Source organism: Phycomyces blakesleeanus, assembly GCF_001638985.1.
Source record: "Phycomyces blakesleeanus NRRL 1555(-) unplaced genomic scaffold PHYBLscaffold_19, whole genome shotgun sequence".
In the NCBI taxonomy this organism is placed as follows: Eukaryota; Fungi; Mucoromycota; class Mucoromycetes; order Mucorales; family Phycomycetaceae; genus Phycomyces; species Phycomyces blakesleeanus.
In genome coordinates, this window is record NW_017265152.1 from 86,094 (window position 1) to 110,862 (window position 24,769).

Genomic DNA, 24,769 nt, shown 5'->3' on the forward strand with positions numbered 1-24,769 from the left:
AAGATGATGAAGAGAGAAAGTATTTTGTGTTGCTATTAAAGTCGTTTGCTTTGAATGAATAAAATGATGAAGAGAGAAATTATTTTGTATTGCTGTTAAAGTCCTTCGCTCCAAATGAATAAGATGAGGAGAATAACTATATTATATTGCTATCATTAAAAATCTTTACTTTGTACAAATGAGATAATGAAGAGATGAATTATATTTATTTATCATTATTAAAAAAATGGTTTATATAAATAAGATGACAAAGAGATGAATTATATTTATTTATTATTATCAAAAAAAATGGTTTGGAAGAATAAGATGAAGAGAAAAATTGTATTTATTTATTAATCTTTAATGGTCCATTGAGCTAGTGGGACTTTTAAATCATTGGAAACATCCACGTCACATGTAACTCTGGTATGAGGGATAAGTTTCAGTGATCTTTGCTATCCTTTTGCTACAGCATAATCGTCAAGACTTTCTAAGAGCGTTTGAAGCTATTTTTTTTCACGTTAATTATTTTTCATATATCAATTGATCTCTAAGTATATTATCTCATCACTTCTTCAGCTAGGGCAATGAGCCTTCAGACATTTACTGTTGGCTGATCTAGTTGCCTCATTGTCTGTCTCATCATCAGACATTACTGTCTTTTGAAGGACATGAGCACAATTGTCTCTTTTCGTGACCATATCAATGACTTCTTTGTTTTCAAGGTAAGCCATGGAATGCCGGTGAAGAAGCTATACATACATTTAAAAAATAACAGTGAGTATCAAATAATATATATATATACATATCTAATTAGACACTTACTAACAAACTACACTGATGTCTTCTTGATGCAGTTCTTTTTCTGTTTGCAGATGAAGGCATTCTGCAGGACTCACGGACCTGATTGCAAAAATAGTTTTTTACCATACGTGCAAGGTCACTTGTAAGTATGCCATCAGATTGGGGTTGGCTTCGCAAATACGCAGTTAGAGCCAGTGCAAGACCGTGATTATAGCCACCTGTAAAGTAGCTTGTAAGGACCAATCCTGGCTTTGCAGCATTTGTGGCTACTTTTCTTCAGTCACTACTGCTGAAGTTCCACTTTTTCAGATACCCATTGATCAATTTCTTAGAGAAAAGTGTTACATGTCTTGGCCATTATTCTCAAATCAAATCTTACCAAGATTGCTGGGTGTCTCTTTCCAGGCACATAATCATCTTCCATCAATAATGAAAGACCAGTGACCGCTTCAACGCCTGATGTAACATTGTATCTGGAAGCAGTATTCTGGACAACAGTTTGATCAGAAACAATATTTGCTACTGTCTCCTGAAGACGAGTTATGGTATCATTGGACTTGGTGATACCAGTGGCCATGCTTGCAATTTGGTCAGTAAGACTCTTCATCTGAGCATTAAGACTGGCCAGCATTGCCAGAACTGGATTGGCCACATTACCATCAACATGACTACCTGCCGGTCTTGTGGTAGGTGCATACATAACCAATTCTAGACCAGTGTTATTGTTGGGCATGATGTTATGTGCAATAGCCGCATGCACAAAATCATTCTCAGAGGGACTGTTAGAGGTGAAGTTGTTTATTTTCTATATAGAATCAAATATTAATATATGTTAGCTAATGAAATAAGCTTGACACAGTTTCTGTTGAATTTATATATACAAATAAAGAAGATGATTGAGAGAGGTCAATTAAGTAAAGTCGAAGCCCTATTTATTACAAAATTTCAACTATAGTAATTATTCAAACTGCATATGTTTCAATTTGGAGAAGTATATATCTTTGGGTAAATGAACCACCTTTTTTTTGAAACATTGTTTATCTGCCACTTTTCTTTGGAATCTATATATTTGAAGTCAAACTATTTTCTTTCTTTCTTTTCTCTTTTGTACTTTTTGACACAAATTTATGGTAAAACATTTTCCTTTTTTTTTGCTTCTTTGTTTTACTTCTTTGTTTTACTTTGATGTTTTACTTCTTTACCCACCGCTTTTTGTCTTCCAACAGTTTGACAAGTTATATATTTCTTTTTTTTTGATAAAGTATCTAACTAGAGACATGCCAATAAGTATATGTTTACTTAAGTATTTATTATTTACTAATAATGCCAACAATATAGATACCATTATATCCTTTTGATGCCACCCACAATAATATTCACATCTCATATTGTGGTATCTCTTTACGAAATACATGTATTCCAACTTTGCTTTTATATCTATCTTTTCTTTGTAAACATTATTCAATTAGGTCCGAGTATTATTTTCTTAGAACAATAACATCTGGTAAGTTTTTTTTAACGAGCAAATCATCTATACACTCATTATAAACAATACTAAATGTGATATCTTTTGGTAGCAATTAGCGTATCAAGAGCTTTAATCTTGTAGTGTTTACTAGTTGTCAATTATTAGTTTATGACAATTGTATCAAGCCTGTAAGTATCAATTTTCTTATATTTTATTTTCAATGATATCATCTAATATATATATCTTTCTTTTTTTGTGTTATATAGTTGACTGTTTCTTCAAGTAGGTATTGACATAAGTGCTTTAAACAATAACAATTCAACAGTATATGGTAGAAAGTATTGTTATAATCAATAGTTTTACGAAATGAATGTACCAAAAAAACTAGAATGCTCATCAAGAAAATATTCTTTTTCAAATATCAAAATAAATAAAACAAAAAAAAATTCACTCAAAATAATACAAAACCACTTCTTTAAAATGTATGGTTTCCCAAATGTGAAATGCTAAGAAATATACTTTCCCACAAATTCGTGCTATAAAACCATAAATTAATATATAATAAAAAAAGGGGAAAGTGTTCCTGCTAAAGAAGTATTTATGTCCGATTCAAAAATGAATGATTTCCTATAAATTTTATATAATAAAAATATAATTGTCCACAAATTCGTGTTATAAAACAAAAAATAAATATACAATGAAATAAGGGGAAAGTGTACCCACTAAAGAAGTATTTTTATTAGCTTAAAATGAATGCTTTCCTATAGATTTTATATGATAAAATACACTTTCCCACAAATTCGTATTATATAACTAGAGAAAAAATATACAGAAAAATATAGGGAAAGTATAGATGCAAAAGCAGTATTCATATCCTGGTTTTTTTTAGACTAAATGATGATCTAAAATAGAATATAATGACTACATGTATCAAGAGCACGGAGTATACACTCATTATTTCTATTCAAATACAATTGACGGACTAAGAAGGGTTATTGTTACTCAGTGAAACAATACTTACTTCATGATCTTAAACTTCTATCTACTTGATATAAGTATACTAGATATCTCACAGGTAACATTCCTAAAACCACACAGAAATCGCGGCTTTAAACTCAATATTTGCATACTTTCTACTTCATGAAATCATATAATTTTTGTAGTGTAGGACGTTGTGAATAAATAAAAACAGATAGGAATATAGAGAATTGAATGCTTTTTATTGATATAAATCTTGGAGTATTTATACAGATTTCTTAAAAGTGAAACTATCTAATCTAATTATTTTACTTAAGACATATTGGTTTTACATTTATGGAAGGCAATATAATATGTCTTGATTAACAAAAAGGGAAACCAATCAGTATAACATTGAGGGCATATGTTAAAAGGAATAACCAATTGGATACCTGACTTAAGGATTTCTATCCATGATGTCAACTCTGACAAATATGTCAAGTCTCGATCTGGTATTTTTTTTCTGGCACTTGTAAGTTTCAGAATAAATATCACTAGAGATTATCAAGTTTATGAATAGTTTTTGGATATAGTGCAAGTTTCAATAAGTATCAATTTTTTCTAATCATTTCAATATTCAAAATCGAAAACTCCGCAACTTTTAGTATTAAAACACCAATCAATTAATAAAAAAAAGATAGAGAGAAGTTTTTTTATTATAATAGTTATTTAATAGAGAGATAAAGATAAAATATATTGTATTATTCATTTTTTTTAGAGATTTAAAATTTTAGTTATTTTTTAGAACTTTTCTATGTGAAGCATAAACTCTGGCAGAGTATTGTTTTACTTTTTCATATGTATCATCACCAGTGCAGTTTTGACTGTAGACTTCAATGAAACACTAGGACTTGTTGTAAAAGCAGTGAACCTTTGCAAGTTCACCAGCTCTGTCCAGATAAGAGTTGACATTAATCTTTAGTGATTTAAAGTTATAGTCAGACTTCTTTCTGACCAAATCCTTGGCAGGTCCACAGTACCTCTCTATCCAGTTGCACTCGCAGTGAAACTTTGGATACATCTCAAAGATGTGATCATTTGCCTTCACAACCTCACAGATAATAATCTTTTGTTTCTTAAAATTGGGTTGGACAGCAAGAAAGTGGTGGGCGCAGCATTTAGAATCCGGCTCTTCATCTTTACATCAATCAGCAAGCCACTTGCTACCAGACTTGTATGGATTTGTATTCAACCAAAGAAGACACTTCTCCAAATACTTCTGATTTCTTTTACGTATTTTACAGCAATATCCACAGATCTTTTCTTCTTTGTTATGGTTTCCATTTTCATATAATACATAGCCTGAGGACAAGGCTCACCATCCAAAAGAAATGTTGTGTTCTTAAAATCAAACTCTTTGTCTTCTTTGACTGGCTTGTTGTTCAAGGTAAACCTTTTGGCAAGTAAGACATTGTTTGCAAATGCTTGATGATTGCTGCTTTGGTCGAATATAAATACAGCTTGACTGTCCGGGTGCAGCAACTCAAAGAGGGAAATTACATCTTTTGTAAGCTGCTTGATTATATTGTCACTTGTCCAGTATCCATCTCTTCCTTCACTGGCAAAAAACAGCTTTCAGGAACTCCACTTCTGTCTTCGCATTGTATCATGACAAGCACATTGAAACTCATTGACTATTATACTTTGCCCTTGACCTTTTCTGGGCAAAGGGTTTTCTTTGTCGTCCAGCCAGTTTCTCTCTCTTCTGTCATATACATAAAAGGTTGATTCGTCACGTGTAACCAAAACAAGTTTCTTTTTACTATGCAAGACTTTTGGCTCTTCAACAACTTCCTTGTTATCTCCCGAATATTCTTCCATTCTTCTTTTATATGTCATCATTTGCTTTGACTATTTTTCTCTATACTTGACAACATCTTCTCTTTTGTGACCATTAACATAAACTGTGCTAGTAGATTTTCTGAATGAGAATCCCCAAGTTTTCATATATTTATTGATACTAAATAAAGATATATCTCCAACAACTCCAAATTTTACTGGATACAAAATTTGATCAATATATCTCTTAACATTGCTAGCTGTTCTTTTCTCAATTTTTTGCTGACAGATCCAGTTTGACGTTGCATTTGCAATAGCTTCATCTGCAAGTATAAAAGGTGGTCGAATGAATTTTCCCTGTTGACGCCGAGAAATATATCTGGTGACAATATACTCCTTTCCCCACTTTCGGATGGCGAGTGAGAGATATGTGTTAGTTTGGTTATACACATTCTCCATTGCTTGAATTAATGCTTCCATTTTTCTAAAGTCTTGAATTCTATTGAAAAAATATGTTTTCACAGCCTGGTGCTTCATTATCTCATATACACTGATACATCTGTCAGAAGGAAAACTGATTTGTTGCTTAATATATTCACAAAGATTCTCATAAGAAAGCTGAATTTTCTCATTCTCACTCTCAGTCTCAGCATCAAATAATTCTTCTTGAGAGGTCTCACTGATTGTATTCTCTACAAGTGCTGTATTTGATTAAGTCAATCAAAACAATCCCAAATCTTCAAGGTTATGGTTGCTCTTAGCATTCTCAATTAATGTGTCTTCAGCCTTGCGCTTTCTCTACATTGTTGTTGACGAGTCTTTTCTATATACTCCAGGAATATCTTTTCTAGCACCCTCTCTTCAATAAAGGATAGGGCTTGATGAATTTATTTTGGTCTCTTCAAGTTCAGTATTCAAATATTTGATATCTAAATTATAGACAAGTAATTCTTTATTCTTTCTGGCAGCATTTTCCATTATATTTTAAACCATGCACTTAATATACTGCTGGTGGCAACTAGGGAAAGGCATGTTGTATAAAGACTTGAATTAAATATATAAAAATATTTGGTAGATTTTTTGTATATGATGTTTATTTCCAAAGGAAGAAAAGAATAAAAATTTGATGTACTTTTCTCTTAGCAAAATCTACTGGTGTTTATATGTTTTTAAAATTATATTTTTAGTATGCAACAAAGTAAACATTTATTCTGATAGTTTTATTCTAAAAAAATGTTATTCTCCTAGAAAAACGTACTGTGTGAAAGCTTTCACAACGAATCAGCTATCAGTTAAAGAATGATATTTACGCTATTGGTAGCATTTAATATTCTGGTACTAAAACTTGGATAATGTTTTTGGAAGAAGATAATCAATTGGGTATAAGGTCTATGTTTTAGGCAATGAGACAAAGGCAGATCCATTCTACCTGCATTACATCAGAAAAAATTATTTAATAATCAGTCTCATCTTGTGTTTCAGCAGTCATCTTTTTTTCTCTTAGTTTCAGCAGTCATTTTATAATATTTAGTGTCCGATGTATAATTTTTTTTTGGTTTTGCCACTAATGACTGTTCAAAGTAATAATAAATAATAAACTTTTTATCTTACTTTAAAGGTCTCTAAATAAATATTTTACATATAGAAATAAAAAACTATTGACATAAGTCGATAGAGAATTCTATTCTGTATAATTACCTATAATTTGTTTTTTACAAATGGTATTTCACAAAATGTTGAACCCATTTAAAGATTTTTATAATTTTTTGATATCTCTTTAGGTACTCATTACACTAAGAATTTATCTGTTTTTATGTTGAAGATAATATTTTCTTTACTTATTTTAAATTTGTTGCATTAAATATTTTACATAAAGAAATAAAAAACTATTGACATGAGTTGATAGAGAATTCAATTATCCATAATTACATCTAATTTGTTTTTTACAAATATTATTTCACAAAATGTTCAGCCTATTTAAAAATTTTTATAATTTTTCTGTACCTCTTTAAGTGCACATTACATTCAGAATTTATATACTTTTAACCTCACTACTGTTGTATTTGACAGTCATATAATTTTTTATAAAACAAGTCCTATCAAAAACAGAGCATTAATCTCAAAAGCCAATGATAAATATGGATCTGAAAGTAAAGAAGCCTTATAAAAAGGGCATAACTGTCATAGTTAGAAGATCATCTTAACCGATACCAACTTTCTCTTTTTCTCTTTCAATAAAACCACAATATAAAATTTCACTTTATTTTCTTTGTCTCTTCTCAAAATTAAACCCAAATATAACAACTACAACGATTTTGAAAATACATACTTTGTACAAAATAATAACAACAGTTGAGATATAATATTAAAGATATATCTTATACATAATTATCAAAAGATATATTATAGTAAAAGTTATAAAGCAAAGTATTCAAGCTGTCTATAACAACTGAACTGGAGAAAGAAGTTTAAAGACATATTCATGTGATATATTACCATAAATGGATATTGGTAATTTAAAATCCCACTTTTTACAAGGTTTGTACCATTTCAATATTGTAAATTTTCTTTAAAATACCACTAAAATTCATTTTTTCACCTAACTTTAAAGAGAGATAAAAAATATTTTTTTATCAAGAGAAAACAAGATAGCAATCTACATCAATAGAGAAAAGTCTTACAAGTCTTATTATATTTGAACTGTTTAATAGAAATGATTTCCGATTTTTTTCAACCAGCTTAAAAAAAATCTAATTTTATTAACACATATATCAAATTATACTATATTAGATAAAGTGATGGCTACTTAGAGTTATAATTATTACTTAAACACTAATAAGTTTACTTCTTACTATAATTATGATATAATATTGTAAGGCAAAGAAGCAAAAATAGTATCAGCTTATTATACAAAAATAGTAACCAAAATTGAGTATTTGTAAGATATAAAATTTATTTGGCTTCTGTCAACAAATCACATATCTGTGACTGCTAATGAGTCATATTTTCAAGATTTAGCTTGAGATATAAAGCATATGTTTTCATTTTTTCCCAAAACTTTCATAATGGATATAAAGCTAATGAAGCCTTTTATGACTAAGAAAGTTTGTATAGAAGTTAAGCAAATATATATTTACAAAATTCATGTTTTTATTTTTTATTTTTTATTTTTATTTCTTCTGTAAAAACTCTTTCTATCATTTTCTTATAACATGTGCATGAGATATTTTATCAAAAATACAAAAAAAATAAAAAATATTTATAAAAGATCAAAAAAAAGTTTTTAATTCCATATATTCAGATAAAATATGAATCCAGTAAAAGCTTTATAGAAAACAAATGAGAAAAAAATCATTTTACAAGCAAATACAATATTTTATTTTATTGAAAAAATGCAAATTTTTGAGATATTATGTTAGTTTTCTTATGATCTAGATTTTCAATTCAAACAAAACTTCTAACACACATACATATATTTATACACTACTTGGATTTAAAGTTATAGAGAGCCAATACTTGAATTGTTGAAATAGATAGATAGAAATGCATAATATAATATATCTGAAAATAATTTGGCTCTATCTGTGTAACACCACCTGATATTTATGCTTTTTAATTCGCCAAATATATTGTAACTCGTAGAGTAAAGTACTTCCCACAAATAATTTCTATGAAAAAAACAGAGTGAAAAGTCATTTAGCCTGCAAATAATAGATAGCTTATGTTAATGCAACAAAACAGATTGATAAGATTTATAAAGATAAAATAAAAGACCGTCTAGCTAATAACATATTAGAGTAAATGAGTATATAAATAATAAGTTGCCTAGGTGATGAAATATAAAGAAAAATATAATAAAAATAAAAGAAAGAAAGAAGAAAAAAAGATTATGTTATAGTGGGATGAGTAGGTTCCTTTTCATTGGAAAGAAAAAAGAGTATGTCATTTCTACAATCATATTTATTGAACTCTTTAAACTTGTTCCAGTAAGTATCAAAGTTGTTGGGAATCTGATTTCTGACACAACCCAAAAAGAATAACTCAGGAATGATTGACCATTTCCTTGAGACATTGCGGGAAAAGTGTACTATTATCCAGTAGTTATTGTTAACATGATTGAAAATCAGAGGTTGTTGATGTTTTGGTATGTTTTTTTAGAAGGGTGAATAGAAAAAACAATATGGAAGGGATGTTGGGGTTGTCTGAGTAGACGCGGACTGATTGCTTATAGGTGTATGCAGCTAGTTGAGCACAGTTGAGTGTGCTAAATCACATACTGACATCTAAACACGCTGAGATGAAGTTGGTGTTGGAGTTGGAGTTCGTGATGCAGAGATCAGAACCATGCTCTATAATGTCTTCTAATTGCTTACCATTGGTTCGAAACGTGCTGGCGTAAATGTGACTGTATTTTGGAAGGGTAGCAAGCATATACATTTTCACAAGAGGGAACTTTTCTTGATCTTTATAGATCAAATGGGTAAGGGCCCAAAACCACACCACCTATCAGCAGTAGGGTTAAACTCACTCTTAACGTCATCAACTATTTTATGAGAGACATGAAAACTAGGCTGGAATTTAACCCTCTTGCCAACAGAGGTGCAATAGTCATATTGGTAATCTTCTTGAGCTATAGCAGGTCTTTTAAATCCTATTTCTTTTGTAGCATTGACTAAAGAGCATATAAGTATACAACAATATTTCTCTTTATGGATTCAATTACACTGCAAAATGAGAAAGAATATTATCTGGGTTGAGAGGCTCTTGTTTTATTTTTTTGTTTTGTTTTTGGTGGAATCGACTAAAAAGCATATTAGTATAAGATTAGATTCCTTTTTATGAATTCAATTACACTGTAAAATAAAAGTATATATTACCTAGATCGAGAGACTCTTTTTTGCTTTTGTTTTGTATTTTGCTGTTTTTTATTTTTTGTGTAGCTGCAGGCTTTCCATCTCTTGTTCTAGCTCTTAACTTAACTATTCCCTTAAGGCCAGCCTAGTATTTCAAGATACATATTAATACTTTGTTATTGTTGTATCCAATATAATCATAGATTTAAATTAAAAGTACAGACACTCAATAAATACGTACATCGAGTTACTGACAACTAGTAATAATACTAAAAGATATACCTTCCCTTATACAAGGAAATTACGTAAAGAACATACTAAGACAAATACTGAGACTCTAGCCAATAACACTAAAAACATAAGAACTAAATCATAGAAAATAATGGTAGAGAAACAGACATTACATGATATCATCATATCATCACCAAGCTAAATACAATGTCTATATAAATGCACAATACTAATAGCAATAGAACGTCATCTCCTTTCTGATTCTTTCACTTCTTCTAATAAAACAAAGTCTCACCGTGCTCTCGTCTGCACTTGTTTTATTTTATATCTTATTTTTACCTCATACATAATAGTTATGTTATATTTTTCTATCTTATATGACCAGACGAAACACTGATCTTACATCTGTTTGTCTGACTAAAGTCTTTGGGAAGGTATTTGGGATGTGCACCACCCTTTCTTCTGCCAGGATATTTAATTTATTCTGGGGCTTGAAAGTTAATCGAAGGGTGTCCAGTTTTGCCTTCAAACTCAGAAGTAACCATCTTAATCTTTTAAAGGAGGTTGGCCATTTGCTGGCTGCCATCACAAGAGCAGAAAAGAGTCTCAAGCTTTACAATCTCTTGCATCCACTCTTCTGGCCTCTCAGTATTGACATGTGCTGTACGACTTTCTTTGAAGGATGTCTCTTTTGGAACAGGATTTATGATCCATCTTTCTAGAACATCATCAAGAGTGAGCTCCCTTCCAGCTGGCAGCAAGTGTTTGCAGGACAAGCTGAACTCAAACCTGTTTTTGCAATGACAAAATTCATTGTCTCTATTAATCAATCAAAGTTCTTGATTAATAACAAGCAATACTCTCTTAGAGACTTTCATAAAAAGTCTGGAAAGCTGCTTGTTGCAGCCAACCAAGATATCAACAGTTGTCAATTCCTTAATTTTTATAGTATTGAAGTCTCTTTTGAGCCTGTCTACATAGGAGTTGACAGCTTCAAATGCAAGTCCCAAAGACAAAATTGCTGATATCCCTCTTTTCAAAGCTTGATGTGCGCTCTCAACTCTCTGGGTAGTTGTATACCCAAAATGCATTTGCTGGCTGATCAGGTATCCTGCCCACTTCTCCTGGCACTTTATCCATCTTTTGGCAAAGTAAACCAATACATCTATCTTAAACTCTCCTTCGCCCACTTCACAACCAGAAGATACTGCACTGAACTTTATCAACGCAACCTCAAAATCCCTTCTGGTACTGCTGTGAATCATGGAGTTTACATACTCTATAAGGACCTCTTTCTCTACAACTGACTTGAGTTTTCCAGTGAAGACTTTCTCAACGCTATTCAACATATGCCAGTAGTATAGCAATTTGACATTTTTTGGGAATACAATGTCAAGTGCATTCATTAAGGCCATATATTTGTCTGTTCCAAATAGAGAACTACTTTTCTTGTTTTCAAAAACAAGTGCATTGAGCTGCTCAAGGAACCAAACATAGATCTCCTGTTTCTCATTCGAAACCCAGGTGAAGACAATGGGAAACAATTTAAGAGTGTCTCCTCCAAGGTTATAGACACCTTCCACGCATACAAGAGGTATTTTCAAATTGTTGGTTGAGTAGGTGACATTGATGGCCATAACTTCTGAGAAACGATGGGCTCTTTCTAGCATCTTTGGGTGCGAGAAAAATACTCTTTCAAGAGATCCATATTTGCTGGCGTCATAGTGTACAAGATATTCCTTGGCTTCTATGCTTTTAACGAGTTCAGTACATGCATCCTGAGAAGTGTAAGCAGTAGTATGAGTAAAAGCAGCCTTGTTATTGTTGATGTCATTCACATACAACTTGTGGCTGACATTATCCTCTTCATTGATTGCGTTTTGGATCTTACAAGTCTTAGTTTTAGTCTCAACAAGCTTCATGATCTCCCTAGCATCATCTACAGTAATCTTTGACAAACGACCTTTCAAAGTAGATTTCAGGCAGTCATCATCAAGAGGGTGATTGTGGTAGCCTTCAATCTCATTGGTGGCTTTCAAAAGAAGATATCCTTTAGCAGCCTTCTTGTATGATATTTTCAAGAGATAGGGACATTCAGTCTTTCTACTAGACGGAATTCTCTTGCGTTTACTGTCTTTAATATTCTGCGTGTTCCTATAATGACCGCCCTTGGCATATTTCAAATACACTCGAGTTGGTTTACTATCTCTAGTTACAAGTGCAAAATTGTTGGCAAGTGCATATTCCTGCATCTTTGAAATTGTCACTGCCATGTCACTGTAATCATTAACTGGTGAGACAGAAAGAGGTTGCTGGACAGAATAATATTTCTTTCTATTGAAAAAGTGGATTTCTTTATTGATAGAATTCATATTGAAGTGATTTCTAAAGAATACTTATTAACATTATGATTTTTAATTGCTAATATGCAATGAGCAAAGTAATTTCTTTACTATATCTGAGAAATAAAATTTAAGTGCGATTGATTAGTAGTTCTTACAAGATGAGTATAGAATAGAAAAGAAGGTTTTACATTTAAATATTGAGTTAAGAATTTCAGGACACATCGTTTTGCCCTGAAGGATTTGAGAAAAGATGTTGGATCTTAGACAAGTAGTCACAACAAATTAGTTTGGCAAAAAAAAGGTAGTGTTCCATCCTGAAAATGTCATTCCCGTAAGATTGCTGTAGAACTGTCTACTGATATTTATATGTTTTTCTAATTTGTAATTCAGTGTGTGCTTAAGTAATCCTTATCACAATGAGTTATCTTCTAGGAGTATTGTTCTTCTGAAAAGATCCAAAAAGACTAATTGATATGATACTTCTCCAGTCAGATCAGTCTGAGAGTTTTGGTAAAGAAGAGCATTTATGCTATTGGTAATATTTTACTATTCTGACTCAGACACTCAGGTAATGTTTCATAATATTAAATAGTTGTAGTTGTAGTCTCTCAATTAAATATTTGTCAAATAAAAGAAATATGTATATGAACTGTTGTAAATGTGTATTGACTACTGCTGTAATTGAGAATAAGTCTGAAGGAAATAATATAAGGCCTCAGCTATTCCAGTCAAAGATGTCTACCAATTACTTTATTATTTAACACACAGGTTTAGCATGCATGATAGTGATTATATTTCATATGATGATATCACCATAATATGTGATACATCAGTGAATTATTATAAGCATAATTATAACTCATAAACACATTTACTTTCGATGTTAATACTTCATTGGGACTACACACATTTATATAATTAATCATACATTAATTATCCTAAGATCACGTTGCTCTGATTAAGGCTTAGATAGAATCGATTACCTGACCCCAGTCATATAATTTTCCCAATCCAAAATAATATAAATAGCAGTAGTAGTTCAGTGTAGGAACCTGGTCAAACTTTGATACAAAATCTTTTCTCAATAAACAAACCCTACACAAGTTCTCACAAATCTTCGTTCCTCATTTCAAATCTTCAATTCTTCCTTTTAAAAACTTCTTCAACTTCAACCACCACAACATGAACTATAATGATGCCATATATATAATGTACACGTATTTGTATATCCCATTTCACGGTGATAATAATAAATAATCAATTATGTGTATGATGATCTGTGTATTAGATAATATCATAAAGGCAGATACGTTTGACTGAAATAGCTGAAGATATTATTTTATCCTTCAGTTTTACTCTCAGATTCAGCAGTAATCAATACTCATTTACAACACATATCTATCAATAGCTCTCAGCATATCAATATGTATCTGGCTAGCAGATTTGGATGACTGTTCTAATTGTTGGGACAGCTCATGAAGATATTTCTTAGCAAGAGGAAGAGTATAGATATCTTCATGAACATCACCAGGAGTATACTCAGTATGATATTTTGTCCAAGTTATCTCATACCACTCTGACGTCTTTGAGAATCCTCTGACACAAAGAAGAGCAGGACACTTATTTTTCTTAGTTCGTTTCTGAACTACTCTTATGGCTGCCTTGGATTCATAAGTGCCAGCATGATGACACAAATACTTCTGGGAAAAGCACATCTTAATACCACTGTCTTTGGCTTCTTCAGCAGTAATATCAGTAGGTTGCTTGTTAGAATTACGGATAATCCATTTGACTGCACAGGATTCACCAATTTCTAGCAAGCAATCTCTCCACTGAAATGTTCTAACTTTTATAGTAGTATCAAGTCTAAGAGTCATCACTCCAGAAACAGATGTACACTCCAATGCTTCAGAGATTGTTGCCAAGATGTAAATGTTTTTGTTGGATTGAATGTTGTTCGTTGGCATATTTAGTGAATAATTATTTGAAAATAAAAATGCGTAATTTAAAGGATATAGAACCTTTGTTTCAAATAAACAATTCAAAAACAAGAGAAAGTATTAACAGTCACTATTTCAGTTAATAATTTTCTATCTATCAGAAAATATAGACTTTCAGAAAAACAATGGATGGAGAATAAATTGTTGAAAAAATAAAAAGAAAGAAAATTAATGAATTTATGCAATGTGTGATGTCTTCATTGCCAAATTATGGGCCATTGCACTTGACACTTTTTCCGCAACCACACCAGCCAAGAACGGAGATTCGTTGAAGATGAAGTTCTAATAAGTGCATCAAATGGCATGTGCTATGATAGCAACAAGTACCACAAGCAGGGCAGACGTATAGGAGCGCTTTGGCCATTTACCCAGAAAAAGAATGTTATTAGCTGCTTGCAGATTCCATTTTGGTGCATGGCAAGCCAACATGATATTCTAAACATGGGATTTGGGCGGACAGGAAAAGAAAAAGTGTATGGGGTCCTCTACGGGGGCAGAACACAGTTAGCAAACAGTAGACAACACTTTGGTAGGGATGATGTAGTGGATGCGGGCATGGGCCAGAATGCAGTTTCATAATGCTTTCCACCAAACGTTCCGACAGTGGTATGGGATGGTTTGACACCAGAAACTCTTCCAGCAGGCAGGGGTCCAATTGGTGGTCTTTACCAGAAGAGCCATATGTCTTCGAAAAGCACCCATAGTAACTTAGACTAGACTTTTGTTATTGATATGAACCATATTTAGAAACAAAATTAGATCATGTGACGCGGGAAAGGAGGGCAGAGATACTATGCAGTTCTAGAACCATAAATGTAGCTGCAGGCATCTAGCATCAATAGTCTGAGATAGGTGATATATCCAGTTTTGAGCCTTAGGGAAGTCATGATATAGACGTCTGAGAATCACACCATTCTGTGATAGTTTGAAAGCATTTAAAACCTTGACACCTTTCAGCACTGGGGCCTTGTCAGTGGTATTGGTGGTATGGAATATAGCACCAAGGGGAAAGTGGAGCACAAAACTAGAGGGGAAGGACATTTCGTGCGGCATGACCATAGGCAAAATATGTGAGCAGGTGCAATAAAGATAGAGCAATGACAATGGGCAGGAGGCAGCAGGGCCAGGAAACAGGATACCAAGGCTAGCTAAGATGGACTGGAAATGTAGAGATATCATGAACTTAAGGTATGGTTTTAGAAATGAAGTACTGGATTTCTGGTTGAGTATGGGAAGGATCCATCTGACCTGTAGAGCACATTGTTGATGATCCAGGTCAAAGAGACCAATATCACCTACTGATCAAGGCTGACAAAGTTTTTCCCAGCTGGCAGATCCAAAGCCCAGAGCAAGATATGACCGAATGACAGAGCGGACAGAGACAAAGAAAGACATATGAGCAGATGTGAAATATACGCAATGCCAGATAGAGCTGAGCAAGAGGGAGTTGGTCACTATGTCTTTGCCACAAATAGAGAGTTGACGTTCAACCATCATTTGACATTGATGCTCTAGTTTTCTCAACAGACCCATCCAGAATGCCTCTAACTGAGCAGGGTGAGAGAACAGAGGGATTCTAAGATATTAGACTGCTTCTGCCTGATTACAATCATGTCTGCAGCAAATATTTGCAGTATCGAGGGTGGGATCCCAGTCAGGCACAAAGTGTCCAGACAATGTGACAGCTACTGTCTTCCCCAGATTGATTTTGGCATTAGAGGCCAGACCAAAAGTAGTCAAGAGGCCAAGGAGAGTGTCTGACTCAGAGGGATAAGAGAGAAAGACGAGAAGGTCATCAGTGTACGCCAAAAGTTTTAGTGGGGATGGTAATTGAGGTGGAGCATGATAAAGCAAGATAGATGGTGTTGCAAATCAAAACCCATGTATGTCATCTGAAGCTAGTAAAGAACACATAAGTGGTTCAAAAGCCAAGTTGAAAAGTAGAGGTGAGAAAGGGCCACCTTGACGCAATTCTTGGCCCTGTGAGAATAGAGAAGATATGTTATCATTGATGTTGACATATATGCAAGTAGAGAAGAACAACTCACATACTGTATTGACAAACACCATCAGAACACCCATGTGTGACAGCACAAGGCGAAGATAGGCAGAGTGCACTCTATCATAGGCATTTTCTTGGTCCAGTAGCAAAGCTATGCCAGTATCACCAGAAAGCTGTGCCTGTCGCATAGCAAGTCGAGTGAGCAGTCCATTGTTTGCAATAAATCAATAGGCTATGAACTCGGTTTGGTGGGGGTTGACAAGTGGTCCAGCGCATGTCCTGAGGTGCGCTATGAGCATTTTGGTAAGGCTTTTGGCATCACAGTTTATCAGGGAGATTGGCCTCCAGTTCTTTAGTAGGGTGAGGTAACCAGTCTTCAGTAGGAGCACTAGTACCGTCTCGAGCCAAGAAGAGAGGAAAACACCACGCAATGCATCACTGTAGACTTCTATTGCTAACTCTTGGACAGAATGATCTTGTAGAAGACGTTTCCATAGAAGATATGACAATCCACCCAGACCTGGACTCAAGTGGTTTGGTATATGTGACAAAATGCCCAAAATTTCATACAGGGACACATCAGAAACAAGATAAGAAGAGTCAGACAGGATAAGTGTGGCACTCAGAGGGACATGAGCCAAGAGTGAGTGGGCAGCTGTAAAGTCAATGGGGTCTGCCAAGTACAAGGACTGGTAAAAGCTACTAGTATGCCCCTTAAGGTTTTCTGTTTCAGTGAAAAGCTGTTCTGTACTAGGGTCCATAAGTGAGGTGATGGACTTGTTCGATGTTCTCTGCTTGATAACTTGGAAGAAGTACTTGTTAGAAAATTCTCCTTCTTCACACCACTTGATTCCCACATGTTTTGCAAGATTGGAAGCCTGGATGATCTGGATATTACCCGACTGGTGTTCAATATCAGCAAGAGCTTCAGGGCTAGATGCCATGTTTCCTGGTACAATGTGAGAAACCATTTGAGCATGAGTTCTTTGTAAGGTTTGCTTGCGGAAGCGAAGCTGATGCTGGAACTTTTTTGCGTATGATATTGACAACTGCTTAATTGCGATTTTCAGCAGGTCTCAACAATGCCCTGGAGAGCAGTGGGAGGGCAGCATGGTAGGGGCGTCGGCAAGTAAGTCCACAAGTTGAGCCTCAAACTCATCATGGAGCAAGTAATTGGAGTTAAAGTGCCAAATTCTGGGACCAGAGGGACGAGAGAATGGTATGATGACAGCCAATAGGCTGTGATCAGTCCAGCTAGGATTCACAAAGGTAATATCTGGGGAAAGGGACGAGACGGTTCTGGGCCAATATATATAATCAATGCATGTGTGAAAGCAGGAGTTGTGGAACATAGGAAGAGGCCGAGTTCGTTATAGAGTTATTGCATGGACACAGTAGGTGTCAAGGAAGTCAAGTCATTCAATTGATACTCTATTGCGGTGGTGAATATTTGCATTGAAATCTCCTGCCACAAATATGGGTATGGGAGGGAGTGAGGTAGATAGTGTATGAGCTAGTGACTTAAAGAAAGTTTTGCGATGGGAAGAAATGTTGGGTGCCTATATGGTGACTAGGACAAATGAGTCAATGTAATTATCTGTATGTGCGACTTTAATCACTAGGACATGATCATCGTCAGTGACATGTATTTGCGACAATATGAGTGTGGGAGTGAGGGACACTAGGCCACAATGCGGAGTCCAGAGGCTGTTGTGTCCTTGAAACATGAGCTGTATTTGGGACTGATGTTCAGGTGAGATATGAGTTTCTTGCAGTGCCAGAAGTGAGAGTGGAGGATGAAGGGATCGAAGATGTCGGATGAGAAGATGTTTTGGTGAGGAAGGATTATGTACAAGTGAATGGAGCCCTCTAACATTGAGGGTTCATAATTGGATAGAGCCAACACTCATTAGGAAGAAGAAGAGCCAAACCAGGTAGCCCCCAAGTCCTCAATCTCCATGAGATTTCCAGTTATAACCTTTGCAGGTTTAGATTCCATATTTGTTGATAATTTGGATTGCGCATACTTAATCATGGCAAGGCCAATCAGCACATTCTTGACGTTGGTGCCCCCGGAAAACTCATCTTTGATGCCCTGATAGTTACCTTTGGTGGCAGGGAAGTGTTTGCTGCTGAAAATTCAATGTTCATTCTTATCATACATATAGGTATCTCCTGCAAGTATGGCGTTTTGGTTACCCTGGGCCACAACAATTGGCGCAGAGGCGTCTGGTATGACGTGGGGAGAAGGAGTGTTGTCACCCATCTTGGTATCTTTGACGATGGCTTGTGCAGTGGACTCTGCAAGGTAAGCATCCAATTCTGCTCCCTCGGTCTTGAAGGTGGTTGGAGGAGTAGGAGTAGGATGGTTCCTAAGGGGTGTAGAGACGATTACCTCAATAATCTTGGGAGAAGAGGTTATAGTGGAATCAGCCTGGTTCACTTTTGCCTGAACCGCAGCACAAGAAGGATTATTTGATGAGTGTCCAGTCTCCTCACAATCAGAGCAGCAAACGACCCAGGGGCGGTGACAAGTGTAGGCACTCAGATTGTATCCTTCCTTTTGGCAGTAACAACAAATGGGTGGGATGTCCTTGGCCCGAAGCACAATTTCACCCATGAGGGATCCAGAGAGTTGTAGTTTCCTGGTGAGAGGTGTGAGGTTGTCCACGGCAGAGACATTGAGAAGAACTGTGGCTTCACCACGGAAGGTGCCAAAGGGCGTACAGTAGATCTTGAGGTGAGCAACCTTATCATGAGACTGAAGTGCCTTGAAAAGTGGGCCCTAGAGGTCGGTCTCTGGGAAACAATTGGGAATGTTGTACAGATTGATTCTGATGATGTGGTCATTGGGAGGAAGCTCTGGTGTACCAACTATGCATTTGTTGTTGTGTGAAAAGCCAGTAGTGATGACAAGTTCACAAGTCTTGGGATTCGAGAAAAGTACCTCAGCAAGGAGGTCCTTGCTATTGGTATAGCAAGTGGATAGAGCCTCCATTGGTCCAAAGGCGGAGAAAAGGATTTGCTCGACCTGAGCAAAGTTGGGCAACTTGTCCAGGTTAAATATCACACTGGCTTGATGGACAGTGCGAGCCTAGGCAGTAGCAGCAGGGCTCATATTGAAGAGAGTTTCACTCCTGGGTGTTGAGAACACAGTTACAGCCTTGTTTTTTGACCGAGCAATTGTGAATGGCCATTGGATGGGCCCAGGGACCGTCTTCTAGCCTGTTGATGTGCTACCCAAAGGGTTGAATCCGTCATGGGTTACCATATGGATACTTAATAGGAATTTGTATATGTGTATTATAATTTATTCGACTAATTTTTTAGTGCGAAAGAGTGATCTTGGCGTCCACACAACAAGATTCTACTGCATTTTGTGAAAATCGCCAGCTGAATTGCCAGCTGAACCACCACTTTTTCCCAGTTTAAAATTAGCTTATCACTGTAGGAAATGGCAGTATTTGTAATTCCGCCAATGCAGATTACTATGTAAAAAATGCATACTTGCAGATATGGATTCAGCCAATAAAAACAAGGTGATACAATGTTAGTGTTACTACTCTTTGCCAATTGGATTTGTGGAATTCTATAGCATTAAACTCGATCGAGTGCTGTTCAGCATTCTCAAGCTAATTAGACTTGTGTATTACTTTTAACTAACCCTTTTTTGTTAAATTTGTTGGATCTCTAATTGGTCAAATAATACACATTGCGTCACATAAAAATAAGTTTTTATTTTTATTTTTGTTTTTTTTTGGTCCCTGGAATATATAAAAAAATAAAAAATAAAAAAATAAAAAAAAAATAGAAAAAATAAATAAAAAATAAAAATAAAAAAAATAGAAAAAAAATAAAAACAAAAAAAATAGAAAAAAAAATAAAAAATAAAAAACAAAAAAATGAAAAAAAAACAAAAAGAAACAAAACAAAACAAACAAACAAACAAACAAATGACAGTAGAAGAAGTATACAAGACATATATCAAATTACTTTCTACTTGATAACAATTTTTTTAAAATAGTATTTTTATTATGTTTTTTTATAAATGTCACTTATAAAGCTCAGTATTGTCTACTATAATAAAATAAAAAACAAACAAACAAAGCAAAACAATTGATTTCTATTAGTTATGATATTATAAATGGCTTTATATTTAAAAGTAACTTACGTTTTATTACTGTCTTCCACTGGAGACAGCAGTTCTCTATCTCTGAGAAAGCACAAAGATAGACACCCAGGAATTCTCAAACCTATCAAGAGCAATATTTCTTCTGGCTGCTCTCTCCTCAAGGTTTCTAACCAGGATATTTCTCTGGTTAGGTGCAAGACTACCCCACGATGGTATAGCTATACCATTCGTATGGTAGCGTGACATTGTTACCTGTACAAGCTGGCGAGCAAGTCTGCCAATGGCACTGTAAAGAAGCCAAGCTTCTTTGGTGTTACCCCTGGTAAAATGTAATACCAGGGCTGCAGTAACACTCCCGGCTGAGAGTACCCAACTGTTAGGTTGTCCTTGGGGGGAAGGGCATGGGATGGTGTTGCCACCAATGACCGGCTGCAAACGGTTCACATCAGGAGGGTTACCTCAGACGGGCTGTTCAGTGGCGGCCTCACTGCCCTCAAACCTGGCCTCAAACCTGGCCTCAAGCCAGGCATATGCTGTCTCCAGCATCACCAGTCGAAGGTTTAATTGCACAATGTTGAGCAATGACATTTTTAGAACTGTAAAGAAGATGTAAAATATAAAAAAAACAAAGTTAAACAAAAGCAACAAGAAAAACTGAAAAATAAAAAACAAAAACAACAAGGAAAAATAAAAAACAAAAAGCCAGAATCCCTTTAAAAATTTTTTCATGATAATTAGCGCACTTGTAATTTTTCACTGTCAACTGATGGAATAAAAATTAATATCACATCCCAAGTGGTTTTTTCGACCTTACACCCCTATTTTTTTAAAATACAAAACAACAATTCAAAATGAACATTAACGACTTACTTAACCCTGTTACCGAAAATGAAACAAGCAGCTATATACTTGACAATTCGTTCTTTGAGCAACAACCTGCTCAAATGGATATCAATGTCACTTATCCAGCTTACGACATGATAGATATCAATGATAAAGCCTCTGTCAATGATTCAATTGACTTTGATGGTTTCTTGGCTGCTGCCACTAACAATGTTGAGGCCGATGAAGAGGATGCTTCTCCTATGGAAGCCAATTCCAGCAATGTTGAGGTGGAGTACACCTCTGGTAAGAACAATTAAAAGAAAATGTTAATAATAACATTATTACATATGATTATGTTTATGTTAAATATTAACTGTGTAAATATATTAGAGAATGGTCCTGGATTCACACGTGTCCGAAACCAAGGAATGGCCCAAGCTGAACCAGAGCAGGCCGACATTGAGTACGACCAGTTTGTACCAATGTACACTCCCAACAGCAGTGCTGAGGCCATTAGTCTGGAGTTGTTCTCCTTGTTTTTTGAGAACAGTGTTTCTTGTGAAATCTACGATCAGTCTGTCAAGATCGTAAATGAGTACATGACAGAACGTGGATCCCGTAAGTTTATTACTATCACATATCTACTATATTACATATACTTACTATTGTATTAGCTAAAATGGATTCACTTCTGTCATACTACAAGGTGGATACCTTGCTCAAGCAAGAATACACAGTCAAGGCACAGGTGTATGACATGTGTGCCAGTGGGTGCTTTTGTTTCCCTGATGTCGAGCCTGGAAACTCAATCATTGAGAATGAGGTGTGCCCTCACTGCAATGGACCGCGGTACCAGCATGAGAGAGGCACTATATCACCTGTACAGACATACCAGGTAGTGCCTCTCTCGGAGCAATTACGCTTCAAGTTGGCTCACCCTGAAGAACAGGCAAAGATCGCCTATGGCACGGAGGTTTTGGCTGGTGGCCAATCGAATGTTCGTAAGGATATCCTTGATGGAGATGGCATCCATAGACTGCTCGCAGGTGGGATTGTTGGCCAGGGTGACATGGTGGTGTCTATGTTTGTTGACCAGTTCAACCCCTTCAAGGACGCCGCCATGTCAGCTAGCATCATTCATGTTATTAACATGAATATCAACCCTGCCGAAAGGTAAATAAAACACATTGATTTAGATGTATATTTATATATACTAATATAATATATTTAGGTACAAGAAGGGTAACATGATGCAGCTGGCCATCATCCCAGGGCCTAAGCACCCAAAGAACATTGCTTCGTTTTTGGAGCCCATCCTTGCCAACCTGTGAGCCTTGCAGACAAGTGGAGTGAAGTGCTGGGACGGAGACCAGTATGTGGTGTGTAAGGTTCATCTTGTCATGGCAACTGGAGATACTCCAGCTGTCTCTGACTTGATGAACCTTATGCATCACAATGCACAATACGGCTGCTGCCATTGTTTTGCACATGGTGAAAGCATTGCCAAGACCATGTGCTTCCTGGAGAGCAAGGGTCCTGCCCCCATGAGGGATGTAGGGAGCATTTGCAGAGCCGAAGGAAGTGTAAGTTATGAAATATCAAAAAAAAACCACTAACATCATTTTAGAGACCTGGTGGTGGGAGATACAATGCCTTTGCAGAGTTACCCACACTTACCTGTTCTGCTTTCTTTGGCCAGGACGAGATGCACCTCCTAGATCATGGAACAGGGCATCAGCTCTATCAAGCCCTTGGTGGCAAATTCTGCCCTGGGACTGCAGGCCTGGGCAGAAAATCCCATGGAATGCACCTCCAAGAACGCCTGCAACGACTTGAGTACCCCTTTGCCCTGGATGTTAGTCTAGATGACATCAAAAAAGCAGTGAGCACATCCAGGGCAGATATACTGACGGCATTTGCCAGTACGTGGAGGTCAATGAAGGAATCAAATGGCAAGAGGAAGGCCATCGATTGGATGGACTTCCTCTTGTTCATTGTACCAACCGTGGTAATCGACCACCTCTACTTTGCAGATGCAAAGCAGACCGTGAGAGACCTGGTGCTGGCGTGCTCCATTGTTCAACAATGGAGCATCACTGCCAGCAACATTGTTGCTGTGGAGCAGTAAGTTGCTTAGATATATATTTCTATCCGGTTTTTAATGAGTTTTATAGGGCAATTGGCCGCTGGCACTCCTTCCTGAGGTGCAAGATTTCAGACGGTAAGCTGAAATCCAACATATTCGTGATGAACCAGCACATGCTGGTTCATCTTGGTTTCATGTTGCGGGAAATGGGCCCTTTGCGGGCTTACAGCTGCCATCTGATAGAACGCATGATCAGTGCCTATACCTCTGTGATCAAGTCCAGGAAGGAGCCCGGAAAAAACATGGAAAATGTTCTTTTCCGGATGGTGGCCATCAGCCACTGCCACGGCAACCGTCCAGCCAGGACTGGACCAGCTGACAAAAGGACCAGCAACTTCGAGGTTGCAAGTGATGATGTTGCTGGTCCTCAGCTGTGGTCCAGTCCGACCAGGTATAGCATGGCCGAGTTGGCCAACACCATTGGCATGGAATGGGAGGACCTCGTCCAACAGTTGTTGCCTTTCTGGGCAGGAGAAGGAGTTTCCTCCTTTGAGGAACAAGACTCAGTGGTTTGCACCACAAAGATGTGGAAAGACTTGGTGGTTTACAGAGTCCGGTCCTCCTTTGACAGTAGACATGTTCGAGCTAACAATCTTGTTGTGCTCAAACATATGTGGAAGTAAGTGTTGTTAGTTATATTCTACATTGTTAAAAGTTGATATTAATCATAATTTAATTATGTTTTTTGAAAGTTATGGATTTGTCCGCAAATTCTTTTCCCACACTGTCAAAGGAGTGACCAGGCTCTTTGCAGCCACCGAGAGTCTTTCCAACGTCAGGCCCTTGCTGGGCATGCTCTTCCTTGTGTCGAGCAATCACTCGCAGGGCGAGATAAGGATAGTGGACGTGAAGTCCTTCAAGGGGATGGCTGGCCTCGTCCACAATACTAAGGACGGGGCCATTAGACATATCGTCTGGCCCTCGCTGACTCACAACCAGTAGTTTTTTCTTCTTCTTTTTTTCCCCTCTTTCTTTTTAATAAATGTATATAAACCTTTCGTCTTATTCAGATATTACTCAACGAAGTTGATTGTCATTATCATTTTATTTAAAATTGCACATCACCAGAAAATCCGAATTAATGGTATATCTGATTGATTGGCTATATTTGTAACCTTGATCAAAATTGTAAACAAAAAAGAACAGTCGTCTTTTTTTTCTCACTTAAAATAGACGTCTGAGTTTAAC

At 35.9% G+C, this 24,769-nt stretch overlaps 10 protein-coding genes across 10 annotated transcripts; 3 read left to right on the forward strand and 7 right to left on the reverse strand.

Annotated features, from left to right (window-relative positions):
* Nucleotides 1–554: 554 nt before the first annotated feature.
* On the reverse strand, nt 555–1,516 carry PHYBLDRAFT_71523 (hypothetical protein; the record flags this gene model as incomplete). Its single annotated transcript, XM_018442492.1, has 3 exons — nt 555–731; nt 805–1,032; nt 1,163–1,516. The coding sequence occupies 3 exons, from the start codon at nt 1,514–1,516 to the stop codon at nt 555–557; spliced, it is 759 nt and encodes a 252-aa protein (XP_018288124.1).
* Nucleotides 1,517–3,541: 2,025 nt separating this feature from the next.
* PHYBLDRAFT_71524 (hypothetical protein) lies at nt 3,542–6,471 on the reverse strand (the record flags this gene model as incomplete). The annotated part of the gene is made up of 7 exons (XM_018442493.1): nt 3,542–3,762; nt 4,154–4,405; nt 4,486–4,821; nt 5,032–5,093; nt 5,136–5,748; nt 6,306–6,315; nt 6,358–6,471. The coding sequence occupies 7 exons, from the start codon at nt 6,469–6,471 to the stop codon at nt 3,542–3,544; spliced, it is 1,608 nt and encodes a 535-aa protein (XP_018288125.1).
* Nucleotides 6,472–9,316: 2,845 nt separating this feature from the next.
* PHYBLDRAFT_71525 (hypothetical protein) lies at nt 9,317–10,717 on the reverse strand (the record flags this gene model as incomplete). Its single annotated transcript, XM_018442494.1, has 5 exons — nt 9,317–9,550; nt 9,631–9,719; nt 9,925–10,045; nt 10,219–10,329; nt 10,535–10,717. The coding sequence occupies 5 exons, from the start codon at nt 10,715–10,717 to the stop codon at nt 9,317–9,319; spliced, it is 738 nt and encodes a 245-aa protein (XP_018288126.1).
* Nucleotides 10,718–13,285: 2,568 nt separating this feature from the next.
* PHYBLDRAFT_71527 (hypothetical protein) lies at nt 13,286–14,443 on the reverse strand (the record flags this gene model as incomplete). The annotated part of the gene is made up of 2 exons (XM_018442495.1): nt 13,286–13,376; nt 13,866–14,443. 2 exons carry the CDS (start codon nt 14,441–14,443, stop codon nt 13,286–13,288), a joined length of 669 nt encoding a protein of 222 aa, XP_018288127.1.
* A 210-nt stretch (nt 14,444–14,653) lies between these two features.
* PHYBLDRAFT_148650 (hypothetical protein) lies at nt 14,654–16,666 on the reverse strand (the record flags this gene model as incomplete). The annotated part of the gene is made up of 6 exons (XM_018432126.1): nt 14,654–14,758; nt 14,904–15,189; nt 15,285–15,624; nt 15,790–16,024; nt 16,067–16,233; nt 16,438–16,666. The coding sequence occupies 6 exons, from the start codon at nt 16,664–16,666 to the stop codon at nt 14,654–14,656; spliced, it is 1,362 nt and encodes a 453-aa protein (XP_018288128.1).
* Nucleotides 16,667–16,702: 36 nt separating this feature from the next.
* PHYBLDRAFT_148651 (hypothetical protein) lies at nt 16,703–17,449 on the reverse strand (the record flags this gene model as incomplete). The annotated part of the gene is made up of 1 exon (XM_018432127.1): nt 16,703–17,449. The coding sequence occupies one exon, from the start codon at nt 17,447–17,449 to the stop codon at nt 16,703–16,705; it is 747 nt and encodes a 248-aa protein (XP_018288129.1).
* Nucleotides 17,450–17,554: 105 nt separating this feature from the next.
* Nucleotides 17,555–19,739, reverse strand: PHYBLDRAFT_148652 (hypothetical protein; the record flags this gene model as incomplete). The annotated part of the gene is made up of 7 exons (XM_018432128.1): nt 17,555–17,777; nt 17,870–17,943; nt 18,089–18,347; nt 18,506–18,584; nt 18,678–19,263; nt 19,354–19,553; nt 19,655–19,739. The coding sequence occupies 7 exons, from the start codon at nt 19,737–19,739 to the stop codon at nt 17,555–17,557; spliced, it is 1,506 nt and encodes a 501-aa protein (XP_018288130.1).
* Nucleotides 19,740–20,622: 883 nt separating this feature from the next.
* Nucleotides 20,623–21,223, forward strand: PHYBLDRAFT_171481 (hypothetical protein; the record flags this gene model as incomplete). Its single annotated transcript, XM_018436610.1, has 3 exons — nt 20,623–20,844; nt 20,872–20,932; nt 20,958–21,223. The coding sequence occupies 3 exons, from the start codon at nt 20,623–20,625 to the stop codon at nt 21,221–21,223; spliced, it is 549 nt and encodes a 182-aa protein (XP_018288131.1).
* A 969-nt stretch (nt 21,224–22,192) lies between these two features.
* Nucleotides 22,193–22,766, forward strand: PHYBLDRAFT_115726 (hypothetical protein; the record flags this gene model as incomplete). Its single annotated transcript, XM_018428477.1, has 2 exons — nt 22,193–22,608; nt 22,667–22,766. The coding sequence occupies 2 exons, from the start codon at nt 22,193–22,195 to the stop codon at nt 22,764–22,766; spliced, it is 516 nt and encodes a 171-aa protein (XP_018288132.1).
* Nucleotides 22,767–22,835: 69 nt separating this feature from the next.
* Nucleotides 22,836–24,523, forward strand: PHYBLDRAFT_148655 (hypothetical protein; the record flags this gene model as incomplete). Its single annotated transcript, XM_018432129.1, has 4 exons — nt 22,836–23,018; nt 23,063–23,559; nt 23,610–24,194; nt 24,274–24,523. The coding sequence occupies 4 exons, from the start codon at nt 22,836–22,838 to the stop codon at nt 24,521–24,523; spliced, it is 1,515 nt and encodes a 504-aa protein (XP_018288133.1).
* Nucleotides 24,524–24,769: the final 246 nt, after the last annotated feature.